The sequence below is a fragment of the Carya illinoinensis genome, chromosome 10 (assembly GCF_018687715.1).
Source record: "Carya illinoinensis cultivar Pawnee chromosome 10, C.illinoinensisPawnee_v1, whole genome shotgun sequence".
NCBI lineage: Eukaryota > Viridiplantae > Streptophyta > Magnoliopsida > Fagales > Juglandaceae > Carya > Carya illinoinensis.
The window spans coordinates 31,404,487-31,421,462 of record NC_056761.1 but is presented as its reverse complement, the minus strand read 5'-3'; the positions used below and the strand labels follow the sequence as shown (position 1 = coordinate 31,421,462).

The window sequence follows — 16,976 nt, the reverse complement described above, 5'->3', positions numbered from 1 at the left end:
ATCCATGAGAGGAATCTTGTGATCATGACTTCGCCGTGAGGGGAACCTTTTTGGCTCTTGAAAAACAGAGTGAAATTGCTTTAATAATGGCTATATCTTCTTAGGAACAGTAGTTGATGAGTCTTCATTTGAAACTTCTATTAATTGTAGCACTAATCCTTTATGGGTCCCCTTTGCCTGCATGTAAAAATTTACTGTATCTTCCATAGTTAAATCCAAAGGGCTAAGCCCTTGTAGTTGCATCCTTTTTTTTGTACCAAGTAAATTTCATTGTAAGCCTGGAAAAATCCCAAAGAATGGGACTTGGGTGGGAAAGCTAATCTACCCCAAGAACCAAATCATATCCCATTAAGGGCAGGAAATATAAATTAGCGAAAAGGTAGTTACCTTGAAGATGAAATGGAACTATGCCACAACAGCTTGGGCAAGATAACCGATCCCCATTAGCTACCATCACCGTAAGGTTGTGGCTTCGTCTAACACCTAGATTGGTTTTCTTGGCCATGCTAGGGTCGATAAAGCTATAAGTACTCTCAGAGTCAATTAAAACAACCACATATTTGTGTTTTAATACACCCCATAGTCACATGGTTTGAGGAGTGGGAGTATGTGACACCCCGTTTTTATGTGTATTTTCACTGAAGGAATATTTTAATTTAATTAATATAATATTTCTTTTATTTTAAATTATCGGATTTTAATTGGATTTTAATTGCTGTTAAATTTAAATTGTTGTTTAATTTATTTTAGCTTGTCTTTGGATTTAAAATTAAATAGTTTGTTTTTACTAGTTAATTATTATATTTTAGCTTTACGTTGTGTTTAAAATATTTTCTTAGTTTTATTACTTTTAAACTTATTTTCGTTGGATCAGTTGTTGGACTCCAGAGGTGAGGATTGGACCTCATTTCTTTTATTTTCTTTTTCTTTTTCCCTTTTTCCTTTTCTTTTCTTCTTTTCTTTCTTTTCTTCTTTTTTTTCTTCTTCTTTTTCTTCCCGTTTCCCCCTCTCCCCATGCGCAGCTCCTCTCTTTCCTCCTTCCCGTCACCTCCACTTTGACCGGCCAGTTCTCCGCCGTCCGGCCACCGTTTAGTGCACCGCCACCACCATTCTCTTCCTCTTCCACCAGAGATCATCCCCACCAATTTTCAGAGTCATCGGACCAGCTGTTAGCCTTCGAGAGCCGCCGGAAGTTACTGCACCTGCTCTGTTTTTGCCCCTGTCGCCGGTTGCTTTTGCAGTCCAGAACCGCCGCTAGCCGGCGGCGTGGCCTACACCACCCATCCAGTTTTCTTCCCCTCTCACCGGCGAACATCCCCACCAAGTTTCACCTCCATCCGAGCCACCGTTAGCTGCCACGAGCTCCTCCAAGCCATACGGTTTTTCACCATTTTCGGCGCCGTCGCACCACCTCCGGCCACCATCTTTTCACAGCTTCTTCCCCTACCTCTTGCTGACCTAAACCACCCATTTCCGGCCTCGATCCGTTGCCGGAGCAGCTCCCACGAGCTCAACTTCGTTCAGCCCCTTTTTGGCCTTCGACCGCCATTTCCACCACCACCCACGGCCAAAACTCATTTCCCTTAGCTTCATAAATATCTTAAGGCCATTCCCTATCAATCCCGAGCCTTGGTTTGTCCCCGTTCGAAAATGGATAATTTATTACCCACGGCAACAGTGTAAATTACACTGTTACGTTGCTCTTCCTCCGCTGTTTGCAACGCCGCGAGCTTTCTAAAAATACCATATAGCGCTGTAAGTATTTTCCAAACTCTACTTTTAGATTTAAATATATTTTACTCATTCAATAAATATTTTATCTGCTGGTTGGTTGATTCCGGACTGAGTCCGAGGAGTTCGGGGGTCGGATGGATGGAGGACGGAGTTGCTTGTTTTATTGATATATGTTGGTTGATTATTTTTGTGCATTGATATGGCATTACATGGTGCATGCACGTGTGTTTTTGTTCAAGTGTAAAAAGCCTGTGTATTGGCGTAAATGTACTTACGGGTGCGTGTGTATCACGACCCCAAGCCGGGATGGGGTATTATCCCGGTGGAGCTCCTCTGGTCACTTGGGAGTGGAATAAACTGAGTGATGTCTCATGGGTTGTCGCTAGGCGACGACAGGAGCGGGGGCTAGGGGTTGCTTGGCTACGAACGCGCCGGGCGCGGAACTGGGCATCGCTCTACGCACCGACTCCGTGGCCCTTCGCTGGCGAGGGCTAGAGGATGCTTGGCTATGAACACGCGGGGCGTGGAACTGGGCATCGCTTGTTAGGTGTCACATGCGTAGTGGTACTCTGCGGTGTGGCACTGGAGCCAGGGTGTGCGGATGACCCCTAGGGGAGGTCATGGTGCATACAGATAAAATGGTTTTTGGTTTGATACGGTTATAGAGGCCAAATGTGACTTTTGGCGTGGTTTTTTGGAAAGGATGTGTTTTTGGGGCCAAATGGGATTTTTGGTGTGTGTGGAAAAATATGTTTTTATGGGTTTTGCGCATTGGCATCACTTCATGCATATTGTTTGAGTTCTATATGTTTTTATCTGGTGGTGTTTGGATTTTACTTACCTGCGGTACCATTTTTGGTTCCGTAGATTTTGGTGCAGGATTCGAGGAGGAGGAGGAGGCTGAGCCCGAGGATGCGGCTCCACCGGAGTTTTGAGTTGAAGTAATGTTTTGTAGCTGTATTTAAAACTATATTTGTGTTATGTAATATTTTATTTATGTATGTTTTGAACAGCTTGTATTATATTAAGAAAAATTCTGGTACTTAGTTATATGACTTTCGTTATCCGCTGCGTTTCCTTTGCACATTTGTTGCTTTTACACACACTTGGCACTCGTCGTTAGGGTGGTGACCCGGGTTGTCATCATCCGGACGTCTCGATTTTCCCGTGTCCGGGCGTGGGGATTTGGGGGCGTCACAGAGTACCTAAAATTGCATGTAGTGATATGCAAGTAATGCTCCTTCCTCATCTATATTTTGTTCTTCTCTCATTGCAGGTTCTTCACAGACATCTTAAAAAATTTCCTCCTCAATTTCAGCCTCCAATCCTTCCGAAAGAAATATCTTGGGAGTTTTACACAGGTGTCCCAAAGCCCATTCATCATCACAGTAATAACAAAGACCACAATCCCTTCTTTCCTTCATCTATGTAGAGGTAATATGCATATAGGAAGGTTGGTTTTATTGCTTTGGTCTTTGTTTGATTGAGGGGGGTAATAAGGAGGTGGGGGTCCCAATAGTCGAGTGGTGTTAGGTGTTGGAAGTCTAGGAAAGTTATTATTGGGGGGAATTTGGTTGATTGGAACTGGCTGGAATTTTTTTTTATTTTTGAACCTATGCCATACTTCTTCTTCATATAGTTAGGCTAGACCAAAAGCTGTAGGGAGGGTAGTTGGTCTAAATATAGTGACCATGATCCGAATATCATCATGTAGCCCACTAAGAAAAGTACTAATTTGAAACTCCTCTAGAAGCCCCGGGATACAGTTGGATAGTACCTCAAAATCAGTTTGGTACTCCTCCACAATGGATGTTTGTCTTAACTTTGTAAAATCTGCTACTAGATCATCAAAAGGTGTGGGCGGGAATCGGATTTTTAATGCCTCCACAAACTCAAGCCAAGTGATGATTGGATGGGAAGCCAATAGCCACTGGTACCAAGTAAGGGCTTTACCTTCCATATGGAAGGAACCTGGCTGAATTTTCTGTGTATTAGGTGTCTTGTGGTAGTCAAAAAATTGTTGGGCTCTAAAGACCCATCAGTTGGGGTTAGTCCTATCAAACTTGGGGAAATCAAGTCTCATGGTTTTGCTATGGATCCCACTTTGGTGTTCAAAACCTGGGTTAAAATGGGTATTGGGCATTTTAGGATTTTGGCTACTACTTGGGTTGGAATGGTGTGGGTGGAACTGTTTGTGGGGTATGGTGGCTATGGTATGGAAAAGGGTTGTGTAGTTATTGGAAAGATTACCTACCTGCTTGACAAGCTCTTCTAGAAAAGTCTACTGCCGAGTCTGGGCTTCCTTCATTTATGTATTTTCATTTTTCAGTTGTGTAACAACTTCATAAAGTTGTGAAAGTCGGGTCCCTTTTGCCCTGGAACCGACCTGGCTCTAAATACCATTGTTATGAACTCTCTAATACAAGTAAATAAATCTGGTACTTCAAGGGACCAGGGCATCCAAATATACGATAAAATCTGAATGGAATTCTAATAGTTCATTCATCAGATAATAGGACTTTAAATACAACTCAAATAATAACTAAACAACAAACAAAGATGGACCCACTACAATCATGTTTACCCACTACATACCACTGGACACCACTAAACCCATAATATAAAATAACAACCTGGTCTACTAGGCTAAGGACTCGGTCAAAAGAAGACCAAGTAACTAAACTTCTGAAAGGAACACATGATGGCAATTACTAGTGGTCCAATTAAATGGACGGCTCAGATAAAGCTATACAAGAGGTAACAGGACACAGTCACCTTGAGCCCCATCTCAAACCACCAGTCGTTACTCCAAGAGTCCCCACGCATGGCATCGTTCCTTTCTTGGTAAACCTCTGTAGCCAACATTTTTTCTTTTCCCTCTATCTGTGTATTGCTCTCAAATTAAAAGGGGCCATATAAATAAATAAATATATACATATTTATATTTCATTCCTTAACCAAAATTTTATAAATATAAAAGATATGGGATCCATATGAAAAAAATTAATTTTTAATAATAGATGTCACTCTTTTTCAAAGTGATTACGCGACGTTTTCATAATTCACGGTTGTTATATAGGTTTTTGGTTTCGGGTAGATGTTTATTGGACTTGTGTTTGAGTTGGTTTTATGTTAAAATATTATTAAGTTGGGCATATATTTTAAGTTGTGCTTGGTTTTATATTATTTAAATATATATATATATATATATATATGTATTTAGATAGTAAGTGGGCCAATTTTATGATGGATTAGAATTTTAAGTTGGATTGATTTTAATTGTGGCAGAACATCACTATAGTATTTTGTGGTAGGCTTCGCTCAAAAGAGAATTTAAGTGTGAATGCCTTAAATAGGCAATGTTCGGAAGTCACTTTGTGGTTTAGTAGGTTGTAGAAGATTTGGAACTATGGAAATTGTTGTCCTGGAGTTGTTTAATTGTGTCATTTATTTTAGATGTGTCAGTTTGTTTATGTTAATAGTTTATGTTAATGATCATTAGGTGAGGATCAATTTTTCTTGACACTGTTGTGAGGATTTTTAGAAAAATTGAATAGTTGGGTAAATGAGGTTGATGTGCTAGACTTTGCATAAAAGAAAATGAATTGGGGTTGATTTGTGAAAAATCTTCGTTACTCATAAAATGTGAAAAGAATCTCAGTTATACGTTTTGCATTACTCATGAAATCTATATAAAGAGAGTATTTTCTAACATGACCAGTGTAGATATAAGCAAAAAGTTTAGCATTCTATTTTTGTCTTGTGCAAAAAGAATGAATATGAAATCTGAAAAATTGTGCTTGTTATATGAAGATGCTCTGAATCTATTTTTGACATTGTGAAAATGATATGAATTTGTTCAGTACCCTGTTTTGATATAATGTGACATTTGAAAAACCTTTGACATGACATTTTGATTATGTTCTAATTTCGTATATGATTTTGTTTCTGGTTTTGATCCAATGGTTTTGGTTATGTTATATGGTTTGGTACAAGTATCTCTGTTTTGAGTGTACCCACTTTGAAAACAAAGTGATTTTTCTACGTGGTCTTTCCCGTATGCACACTTAGGTCTCCGAGAATAAATAAGGAAAATATTTACATTCTGATAGTGTCTATTTGGCTATTGGGGATATCACAACCCTATCACAGGGGTTAAACATGATCTTTAATATGATATGGTGATATGATATGATAAGATGATCGCGTTCAGTCATATCATGCCAAAGGGTTTTTTTTAATATGAATATTTGAACAGTAGCTCTGATATTCTGATAATATGTTTTTCAGATCTGCATATTGAACTGGATTTTTTTTTTTTGGAACTCTGGCTCATGTTTACTAAGTTGTTGATAACTCATTCCATTATTTTCATAATATTTTTAGATGATATAGATGGCTCAGTTGGGGACCTAGATTAAGAAATGTGAGCAAGATTAACTGAGGATAGGAAGCTGAGAATTTAAGGGTTCCATTGCTGATAGAGGAATTCTACTTGGTAATCTGGAATTTTATTATGTTAATTGGTTTATTGAGTCTTATGTAAATATTAGTTCATGATGTTGAGAATATTGGGAGATTGTGGAACCGTTGATTTATGTATTGGATATTTACCGCATTAATGAATCTATGAAGGAATTTATGCATTTAGTTGACAATGATGAAATTATGATGTTATTTTGAAGTTTTAGAAATTCTTTTTATATTGGAACACGTCATTATAAGTGATAGGTAGTAACTCTCCGACCCATCTGGGTAAGGGGCATTACAGTCGAGCTCCAGGTGGTGTGGTATTGTCTTCTTCATTTTTCCGCAACGTTTACTATTTTGTTGTCTTTCTTCTAAGTCTATCTGCGTTCTTGTGGGTTTTGTATCTTGTTTCTTCGGAAAAAACAAGAACGATGCTAGCTTTCTATTATGCCATATTTACAAACATTGGCATGGAGAGATTGAAATGCATTTGTAGGGGTGGTTATTCAGTTTTTTGTAGTTTGGAGGACAAAAATTTGTCTGTTATTCAGTCTGAACCCGCATATCTTGTGTACACATAGTAACTCATAACATACTCTTTTGCACACAGTAATTCATAATATGCTAAGTTCTTAATGCTACTGTCTCAAACACCCATTACAGCAGAACACATATATAGACATAAAAATAAAAAATAAATTAAAAAACCAACAAGAACAAAATATATCAGTTTTCTTTAACATTAAAATTACGGGTGTCCTCTGATTTGGTTAACCAACTAGAAACTCATGGAAAAGATGGTCTATGCATGTGTGTATGTGTATATATATGCGTACACCAGTATGCCCATGTTTTTCGGCTCATCTCTAAATTAAAACTCTCCCTAGTGTAGGTTGCTACATTACACAGTTGTATAGAGCAAACAGTCGAGGCCAACAAGCATTGGGTAATATACCAGCCTCGCCTCTCGTCCTTCCTAGTTATTTCATGTTTCGTGCAGATTTTTGAATGCTACGAAGTTTGCGTTGGATGAAACAGCCACCTCCCCAAGGAAAAGGTTTGCCCAATGTCAGGCCATTGTTCATTGGAAGTGGACCTGTTCTGGGCTTGGGTCCGGCATAGGAATACACATTCCTCATATATGCTTCTCCCGTTTCTGAGACACCGTTTCAGCTCCAGTTATTTATCCAACCCTCCCATTACAGCAAAACATACCTTGTTTTTGCCTTTTTTTGTTTAGACTTTGTTGTCTAGAATATGGCTTTTCTTAAGATGTTTTGTCTACTTCACGCAAAATAAAATCGATCCGTGGCAAATTTCTGAATTTTCTGGCGATTTGTGAAAAGATTATAGACCACCTTGTTGAAGAAACATTATTGGGGAAAACACAATCAGGAGAATTTTCTTCACAAAAGCCAGGACCAAAATTGTTAGAAGGTTTTCCTTTTTTCCTGAACCAAAAAGGATACCACTGAAACAGTAATAAACATATCCAATCCAAGGAATTATTGGTTGTAAAAAACAATGACAAACAAAGCGAAACAACCACAATCAAATCAATCATGACACAATATTAGCACAGTTTGGCACATGCCTATGTCAACAGAGCTGCAACAGATTTTCTTGCACTGAGGAATCACAAAATATAATTTGGGGCGAAATCTCACTGTTTAGAACACTCAAATCCTACTAAATTGTTCATTAAGTATATATTTATAATGTCACATGGCAAAGACCCTAATTTTCACTTTTTTGCATTATTTGCTTGAGTGGAGTGTCGAGTACACCTCAAGCAAACTCTCTATCCGAGTTTCGCTCAAACGACTTATCGAGCAAGTGTCAAGCGAATTTTCTGCCTGGCACTCTTTCTGATCGCAAACAATGCGGAAAACATCAGCTCAAGCCTGCGCTCTATAGCCTAAGCCTCATTGAAAATCCGCACAAAAAAACACACACACACATCCAGGTCAGGTCAGGTCGTCAAATTGGACCAACACCAACAATATCAAGCTCCACAAACCCAACAATTATATCTTTGTATAAGAATAGTGCAAAACCAAGAGAGAATGCAAACTCAAAATGAAAGAATTAACATATCAATTTCTAAACTTAATATTGTTTATAGATGTCCATGAAAAAGTCATTCCAAGTGTCAGTAATTCCTGGTAAGCACCAGTGCATACAATCATCATGTTTTTTCCCACCAGATGTGGAAGGATGGGCATCTGCTCTAAACTCACTCGTGCGTTATGTCCAAAATATGGAAACCAGACTTTTAAGGGCTTTCTTCAGGTGGCGATTCACTAGGCGTGCCTCCACATTTGTTCCATTATTCTTGAGAGAGAAAAGTCCTTCAACCTGAAAGGTAAACCAAGATTTCAACACTTATTTAACTAGGTGTGCCTACATATTATAAAGTTAAAATATTATTAGATTAATGTTGTCTTGCAAAAGAGAAATAACAGAAGCATGTAGAATAAACTTAATAGACTAGATAAACACAATAGAATGCAAGTTCCATGTTATCCGCCTGCTCTGGCGACAAAGGCTGTAGCCGTTGACAAGTACCACCTTGGTTCCATCACCTCCCTCAAAATGTCTAGGTGATTGTGTACGAAAGAACTTGATAGCACCAGGTCGCAAATTTTTCTGTATGAACAAGAACTATAATGAAAGCACATTCACTGTTTGAGCAACTAATGACAGAATTACACAAGATGTGCAGAGTAATATAGCATCTGACTGCAGCATGGAGTCAGTACCATCTCGTCTTGCCTACACAAACCTCTAGGTCCAAAATTTGTCCCCTTTAGTGTTACCAATGGGTGGAAATTTCACACCACTAGTTGCTACAAAAACTACACATTACAAGCATGCACTAGTTATATATGTTCAACTGTGCAGAAATTATAAAGTTAATGCATGGTTGGACCAACCATTTTGTGTAAGCCTATATTTTCTTCACAATTACATAAAATTAAATAAAAAAAATATTCAATCTTGTACCATGTGCTTTAAAACCATATCCAGGCCAACGTCACGTGGTATTGGAGGTATGACAGGATGATGCTTCTTAAAGAAAAGCACGGGTGACTTGACAGGGTCAAATTTTGAAGGAGCCCACCACCTATTAACAAGAACGAAAAAAGGCCAAATAAAGGATCAGTGATATTTTCTCACACTTAAAACTGTTCCCATAGTCAAAAGCAACAAATAAAAGGACAGAATAAATCTTAAGCAGAAGAGTGAACAGCACCACTGACTGGCTCTGTCATACATGCAATGGTAAATTTCAATGGTCATATGGCCAGTAGTTATCAATTCCCTAGGATGTCTGGACATAAATTTACCAGTGTCCTGTGTTAAAAATTAGAATATCATGGAAGGCTGGTGCACCCGCCCATGTGCCTTCTGGAACATCAACATCAAGTCTAAAACCCTCTTTAAATCCAAGAGATTCCAACACACCACCATTAGCATTAGCTGTCCACCTGCAGGAAACAGGACCAGAGCAAGCCTAAATTACCCAAAACTGTAGAATATAATGTGCACAAAATCAAGTAAACAGCTAAGAAAAAGAAACAAACTATTATGTTCAACACCTTACAATTCATGAATACCGAGGCAATCTCATGCATGTGAGACCCCACAAACGAAAAGGAAATTGAATAACTGCAGTAACTGCACGGTCTGTAGCTTCAACTTAGGCGTGAGAAGAAGTTAATTGAACATCCAAATTACAAGCAACTAACCAAGCATCACTTTCATCACCCTTCTTCACCACCAATGATAAAGTCTAAGCTAACCTACTTGTTGCCAACCACATTCCTGAATAACTATTTTTTATTTATTTTTTATTACCATCGGATGTGCAAGATAAAATTTTGAATAATCCTGGAGTGCACAGGTCATTGTCAATAAGTCTCCCGCAAATGCACCTTGACTAATTTAAGGGAAAATTTCCTAAAATTCCATTTTCAGACCACTCAATAACATGCCTTTTTCTAGAAGTTGTTTATACCTCCCTATATGGGTCTGGTAATCAGCGAGCTGAAATAAAACACGATCATTTGTGCCTTCACATTAATGCAAGCATTTTATTCATGTCATTGTGAAGTACTTCACGCAATTAGAGACCTTACCTACCATAGCGAGCCAAAAGATTTGTGCGGTGATATGCGATGGTAAGATTATAGTTAAGAAAAGTAAATCCACGATCAGCACCAGCTGGCCGCCACTTCTTCACTTCACTGGAAACACGTTTCAGAGTGCAGAACAGAGAAATGAACATGTTTCTATTCAAGGAATCCCCAACAAACCCTGCACTGTTAAACTTTCTTAGGTTATACAAGTAGCATGATGACTCAGATCTTCTGGGCAACACTACAGAAATTACTGCTTAACTAGAGAGAGGGAGAGAGCACCGATGTTGGTATTCCTGTACTTCTCAAGAAAGTAAACGGGATTGAACAGCGGGAGATCACAGTGCCGGGGTTTCCACCGCCACATGGTGAGTTCCCAACCGTTGGATTTGTTGTTGGAGATACAATTCCAGCCCTTGAATATCTCCTTTCACGAGCCATCATACCTTGCCGGTCTCGGCTGGCGGTCGTAGATCCATGCCCCATCCGAGTAGTCGCACGATCCACCTAAAGCTACATTCGGGTCAGGCACTGGGCTCTGTCCAAATTGGAAGCTTTGGTGGGAGACTAAAGGATTGGAGGAGGTTTTCCTGGAGAGAGAGAGGACAAGGAAGATGGAAGCAAAGCAGAGAAGAGAGAGAGGGATTTTCTTTACATGGTTATGGTGGTGGCCGTCTCGTGCGGCCATGGCGGACGGAAGCGATGAAACTTGGCCCACGTTAGCGCGCAAAAAACTAAGTAGATCCGAGTACATAATAACAAGCAAAAGCTTAGAGAGGATAAAATATATATATATATATACACACACACGTTACTTTGAGTATTTTAAATAATAATGTAATATATCATTTTCCTTATATGTTTAAATAAAATTTTGTACATTGGTGGAGAATTTCAACTCATTACAATAATAAAAAATGAAATATTAAATAGCACTTGTTACAGAAAAATTAGTCATTTTCTAGTTATTAGATAGCATTTGTGTTGTTACAAGAAAACTAGCCGTTCTCTCTTTTTTTTTTTTTTTTTTGAAAGAAACCTCCTTTGTATTGCTTATGAATCACTCATATACAAGTATTCCTTTGTGACAACACTTTGAACTTCTGGTGGACAACACTCCATCCAGATTTGTTCATCAATGAAAGTAAAAGAAACTTTAACAAGTAGGTGTGCAACTTGATTACATTTCCTAAAAACATGTTGAACTTTCCACCTTTGTCTATTCTTGAGCACTCCCTTCATATCTTCTACTATATGTCTATACCATTCCCAGCTTTCTTTCTCACTGTTTACAGCATTCACAACAACTAAAGCATCCCCTTTAAAAATCACATTCTCAAAATTAAGCTCTGCACATAGCTTCATAGCTCTCCATAATGCCCGGAGCTCAGCTACAACTGGACTGCAACAGCCTTCATTCGAGTAGCAGAGAGACACCCTTCCATCCCTCACCACAACCCCAATTCCCACTCTTCCATCTTTTTTATTTATACCAGCATCTCAATTGACTTTAATGCATTCACCAATAGGAGCCTTCCATTTACAACCCTGTCTTCCCCTTCCATTACTTCCCATACCCCCCTTCTTTATAGTTTGTGATGTCTGAAAATTTTCAAGTGAAATGGCAGCCTGCTCTACTATAGTTCCAAGATCTGTAAACTTCTTCTCAAAGATAAAAGCATTTCTCCTGAACCATACTCCCCTCATAACAACTGCTACTAGTTCTAGTTCCTCCTTTGCTACCAAAGCTGATAGCCTTTCCCATAATTCATAAAACTGGACTTCATTACTTGACCATTTCTATAGAGGACTCTTCTTATCAGCCCAAACATCCATTGATCCCCTGCAGCTCCATAAGGCATGAGTGATCTATCATCCTCAGTCTCACAGATAGGACAGCAGGCATCTTTCACCACTTTTCTTTTTTTCAGATTAGTCCTGGTTGGTAAACAGTCATTTAAGGCTTTCCAAAGGAATACTTTAACAACCCCTGGTACATTCAAACCCCATAACTTTTTCCAGTTAAAAGAGTGCCCCTCTGAACTTTCTTCTTTCTCTCTTCTTTTCCTACTCACCTCCAAATGATATGCACTCTTAACACTAAAAAAGCCATCATTTGTATAACCCAAATCTGTTTATCAGGCAAACCAGATTTACTGATTGGAAGATTGCATACAACCATAGCTTCATTTTCATTTAGCACCTCCTTTACAAGCTCTTCCTTCCATGCCCCTCTACTACTATCAATTAATTCATTTACTCTTGCTTCACTGTTTAAAATAGCAACAGGAGATTGTATGCTGTGTGATGTCAAAGTTGGGATCCACCTATCACCCCACACTTTGATTTTTTGACCCGTACCCACCCTCCACACCAAACCATGTTTCAGTAAATCCAAAGAACTCCATAAACTCTTCCAAATCAAAGATGGTCTGTGACCCAAATTTTCTTGAAGCAAATCTGAATGTCTAAAGTATTTGTCTTTTAATACTCTTGCTGCCAAAGAATGAGGATCAGTGAAAATTCTCCAACACTGCTTGGCAAGTAGAGCAGTATTAAAACTTTCTAACTCTCAAAATCCCAACCCCCCTTCAGCTTTTGACAACACCATCTTCGTCCAACTCTTCCACTGAATCTTCCTTTCATTTTCCTTGAATCCCCACCAGAATTTTCCCATAACAGCAGCTATTTCCTTACAAAGTTTCCTTGGGTGTCTGAAAACATTCATGTGATAATTAGGCACAGCTTGAATAACAGCTTTTAGAAGAACTTCTTTACCAGCAGGAGACAAAAACTTATGCTTCCAATTGTTAACCCTCTGCCAAACCCTATCCTTTATGCTTCTAAAAGAATCATACTTAGACCTACCAACCATAATTGGCAAGCCCAAATACTTCTCACAGCTTGTAACCAATCTAGCACCCAACTCCTTTAGTACACCCTCCTTTACAATTTTCTTTGCATTAGGACTGAAAAAAATGATTGTTTTCTGCTTATTTAAGCTTTGTCCCGAGGCTTGTTCATACAACTCCAATATGCTCATTATCTTCCTCCATTCACACCAGCTAGCTTTGCCAAAAATAATACAATCATCTGCAAAGAGCAGATGAGTTACTTTTGTACCTCCTCTAGCTACTGCTACCCCCTTTAACTCTCTTGTCTCTTCTGTTGATTGAAGCATGGCACTCAAACCTTCTGCACACAACAGAAACAGATAGGGGGAAAGTGGATCCCCCTGTCTCAATCCTCTTGTTGGTTTGAACTTTTCACCTGGACTCCCATTTGTTAAGACTGCATATGAGACAGTAGACACACATTCCATGATTAAAGCCACCCACCTCTCACAAAACCCCAACTTCTCCATGATTTTTTCCAAGAAAACCCATTCTACTTTGTCATAAGCCTTTGAGATATCCAATTTGAGAGCCATACTCCCCACCCTATCCTTCTGCCTTGTTTGCATTGAATGTAACACTTCATAAGCAGTGATAATGTTGTCAGTGATAAGTTTTTGAGGGACAAAAGCACTCTGAGTTCTTGAGATAACATCACCTAGAACCTTTTTTAACCTGTTTGCTAATGTCTTTGCAATGATTTTATACATAACATTGCAAAGACTGATTGGGCGAAAGTCATTAACAGATTCTGGTTTTTTTACTTTAGGGATCAAAGCAATGAAGGTATGGTTCAGACCCTTATCCATCCCTCCTCCATTCAGAAATTTAAGAGCAGCCTCACACACATCCTTCCCCACAATATCCCAGTAAGACTGAAAAAAACATGCCCCATAAACATCTGGCCCAGGTGATTTTAGTTGGCCCATCAACCTTACAGCTTCCACCACCTCCTTCCTTGTAAAAGTCTTTAACAGAAATTGATTCATTTCTTCTGTCACTTTACTTTTAACTGCACTTAAACAAGACTCAATAGAACTACTAGAAGGAACTGTAGTTCTATAGATCTCAGAAAAATGATCCTTAAAAGTTTCAGCAATCCCTTCTTGATTCACCCTTAGATTAGAATTCGAATCCACAACTGACAGGATCTGGTTTTTCTTCTTTCTCTGGTTTGCACAGGCATGAAAAAATTTTGTATTCTTGTCTCCCAAGCAATACCAATTTCTCTTAGCTCGTTGCTTCCATTTAAGATCCTCCTGTTCTAAAAGAAGTCCCACTTTATCCTGAAGATTTCTGAGTTCTTCAATATTCTGTGGTCCCTTATGCTCTTGCAACTTTTGAATCTTTTCAATTAGCTTCTCTATCTCATTTACCCTTTCTCGATCCTTCTTCTTAAACCATCCCACCAGACCCCCTTTGCATATCTCCAACCTTGCAGAAACTCTTCTAATGGGATCCTCCATAACTCCCTTCCTATACCAACCCTGCCTAACAAGCTGCTCACACTTGTCTTCTTTGATCCAGCTAGCCTCAAATCTGAATGGAAACTTTCTTTTACCATCATGTTTTTCCTCTTTTCCCATCACAGTTAGTAGGATGGGAAGATGGTCTGAACATCTTCCTATAAGACCTTCTACTTTAATCCCCCTAAACAACTCCCTCCACTGAGTATTTGCCACATACCTGTCTAATCTTTCTTTTGTAAAAGTGGTATCCGAGTGCCTGTTGCTCCAAGTGAAAAAACCACTACAACAACCCAAATTAGAGAGGCTGTTATTCTCTAGCACCTCCCTGAATTGAGCCATTTGCCCTTCACTCCTCAAATTACCACCACTCTTTTCAGCTTGTATAAGTATTTCATTAAAATCACCTGTAACACACCATGCTCCCTGGTTTGTAGGCCTCAATCTGTTTAACAAATCCCATGACATACTTCTTTTTCTCACATCAGGATGGCCATAAAATCCTGTAAAGAACCACTCCTTTACCTCCCCCTTCCTCTTTATAAGGACATTTATATGCCACTGAGAGAAGTTTAGTAGTTCCACCTCCTCTTCCTCTTTCCAAAAAACAACTAAACCACCCTTCCTGCCCATTGAACTCACAGCTACACATCCCTCCATCTGTAATTTTCCTTTTAGCATCTCCACCTTCCCACCATTTATTTTTGTCTCCATAAGGAACACTACATTGGGCTTCTTATTTTTTACCATAAGGTAAAGGTCATGAACTGTCTGAGGGTTCCCAAGCCCTCGGCAATTCCAACAGATTATTTTCATAATGCTAGGTGGGGCTGCTCAACAGCCTCCACCTCACAGAGATTATACATAGGCTCTGCACCCTCATTCAGTCTTGCCTTTTTTCCACCCCCTAACAACAACATTTCCACATCATCCTCAGATTTTGCACGTTTAGAATTCAGGTTTAGAGAGCATACCTGACCCCTTTCCCTTACTCTTCTCTTCCAACACTTTTTTTTCTCTACTTGTGTACCCTTGTCTTGCACTTCCTCTTCATCAATCTTCTCCACCTCCAAATTAACCTCTGGTATCACTGCAGAATGCTCAATAGAGATCACAGTTGAGTTGAGCCCCTCCTCCTGCACATCTGATTCAAGGCCTTTTAATTCAGTATCTACCCTACCTCCATTCTTTTTATCTCCCTTATGAACTTCGACAGGAATTTCCTCAAACACTACTCCTTCACTCCTTACTTTTCCTTTAGAATCCCTTATTTCCATCATCCCCTCTCCATCACCACTTACATTTTCCTTTTTTATTATTTTCCTTTTGCTGACTTTGTTTTTTAATACTCACTAATGCTCTCAACCAGGTACCAAATTGATTCTTTCCAAAAACTTCTCCCACAGAACATCCCTCCCTACTATGCACTATGCATCCACATTGGAAGCACATCCTAGGAAGCTTCTCATATTGAAATGGCACCTAGATCTAACCTCTTGCTACCTTGACAGTTCTACCTCGAGCGAATGGAGCTTTCAAGTTACATTCTATTCTAACTCTCAAACATCTTCCCCATGCCCACCCCTCTTCATCTACATCTACCTCAGTCACCTTCCCAATCGAGCTTCCAATCTCCTCACCCATCCTTTTATTCATATAACCGAGTGGTAAATTGTGCATTTGAATCCACAACTTCTCATAGTCAAAGTTCATTAAATTTGGCTGGATCTCACCATCATAATCTCTTAACACAAACAAATAGTTTTCAAAGAGCCAAGGACAGCCCTCTAAAACTCTCGTTTTATCCCTTGAGCTTGCAAATGTAATAACAAAACAATTCAGGCTAATTTCTTCAAAGTCCAAAGGTAAACTAACCTTCCAGATCTTCTCCATTAAACCTTTCACTGTCTGCTTCCCGATTCTCCTTATCGTACATATTTTCCCCACTAAACTCCGTTCCCCCCTTCGTCGATCACTAACCTTCTGTCCTTCAATCACTACGATCGGAGTGTTTTCTTCCTCACTGAGCCGCAGTCTACTCCATACCTCCTCAATCTCCTCCATCGATCCACTCTACTCACCACCGTGAACAGAAACTTCACTGTTTTCCTCCCACGAGTGCGGGAAAAAACTGACTAACAACCTTCTCCTCCGATCACCTTCAGACGGTTAAGAGAGAAACTTTTTTTCTGAATTTTCTTACCCCTTTTGAGATCGACTCATTCAAAATTAAAAACTAGCCGTTCTCTAGTTGTTGGGATGCATCATAA

At 39.3% G+C, this 16,976-nt stretch overlaps 1 protein-coding gene and 1 pseudogene across 1 annotated transcript; both read right to left on the bottom strand.

Annotated features, from left to right (window-relative positions):
• Positions 1–8,271: 8,271 nt before the first annotated feature.
• Positions 8,272–11,119, bottom strand: LOC122280098 (annotated as a pseudogene).
• A 5,075-nt stretch (positions 11,120–16,194) lies between these two features.
• On the bottom strand, positions 16,195–16,770 carry LOC122278643. The gene has a single exon (XM_043088825.1). The coding sequence runs from the start codon at positions 16,768–16,770 to the stop codon at positions 16,195–16,197; it is 576 nt and encodes a 191-aa protein (XP_042944759.1).
• Positions 16,771–16,976: the final 206 nt, after the last annotated feature.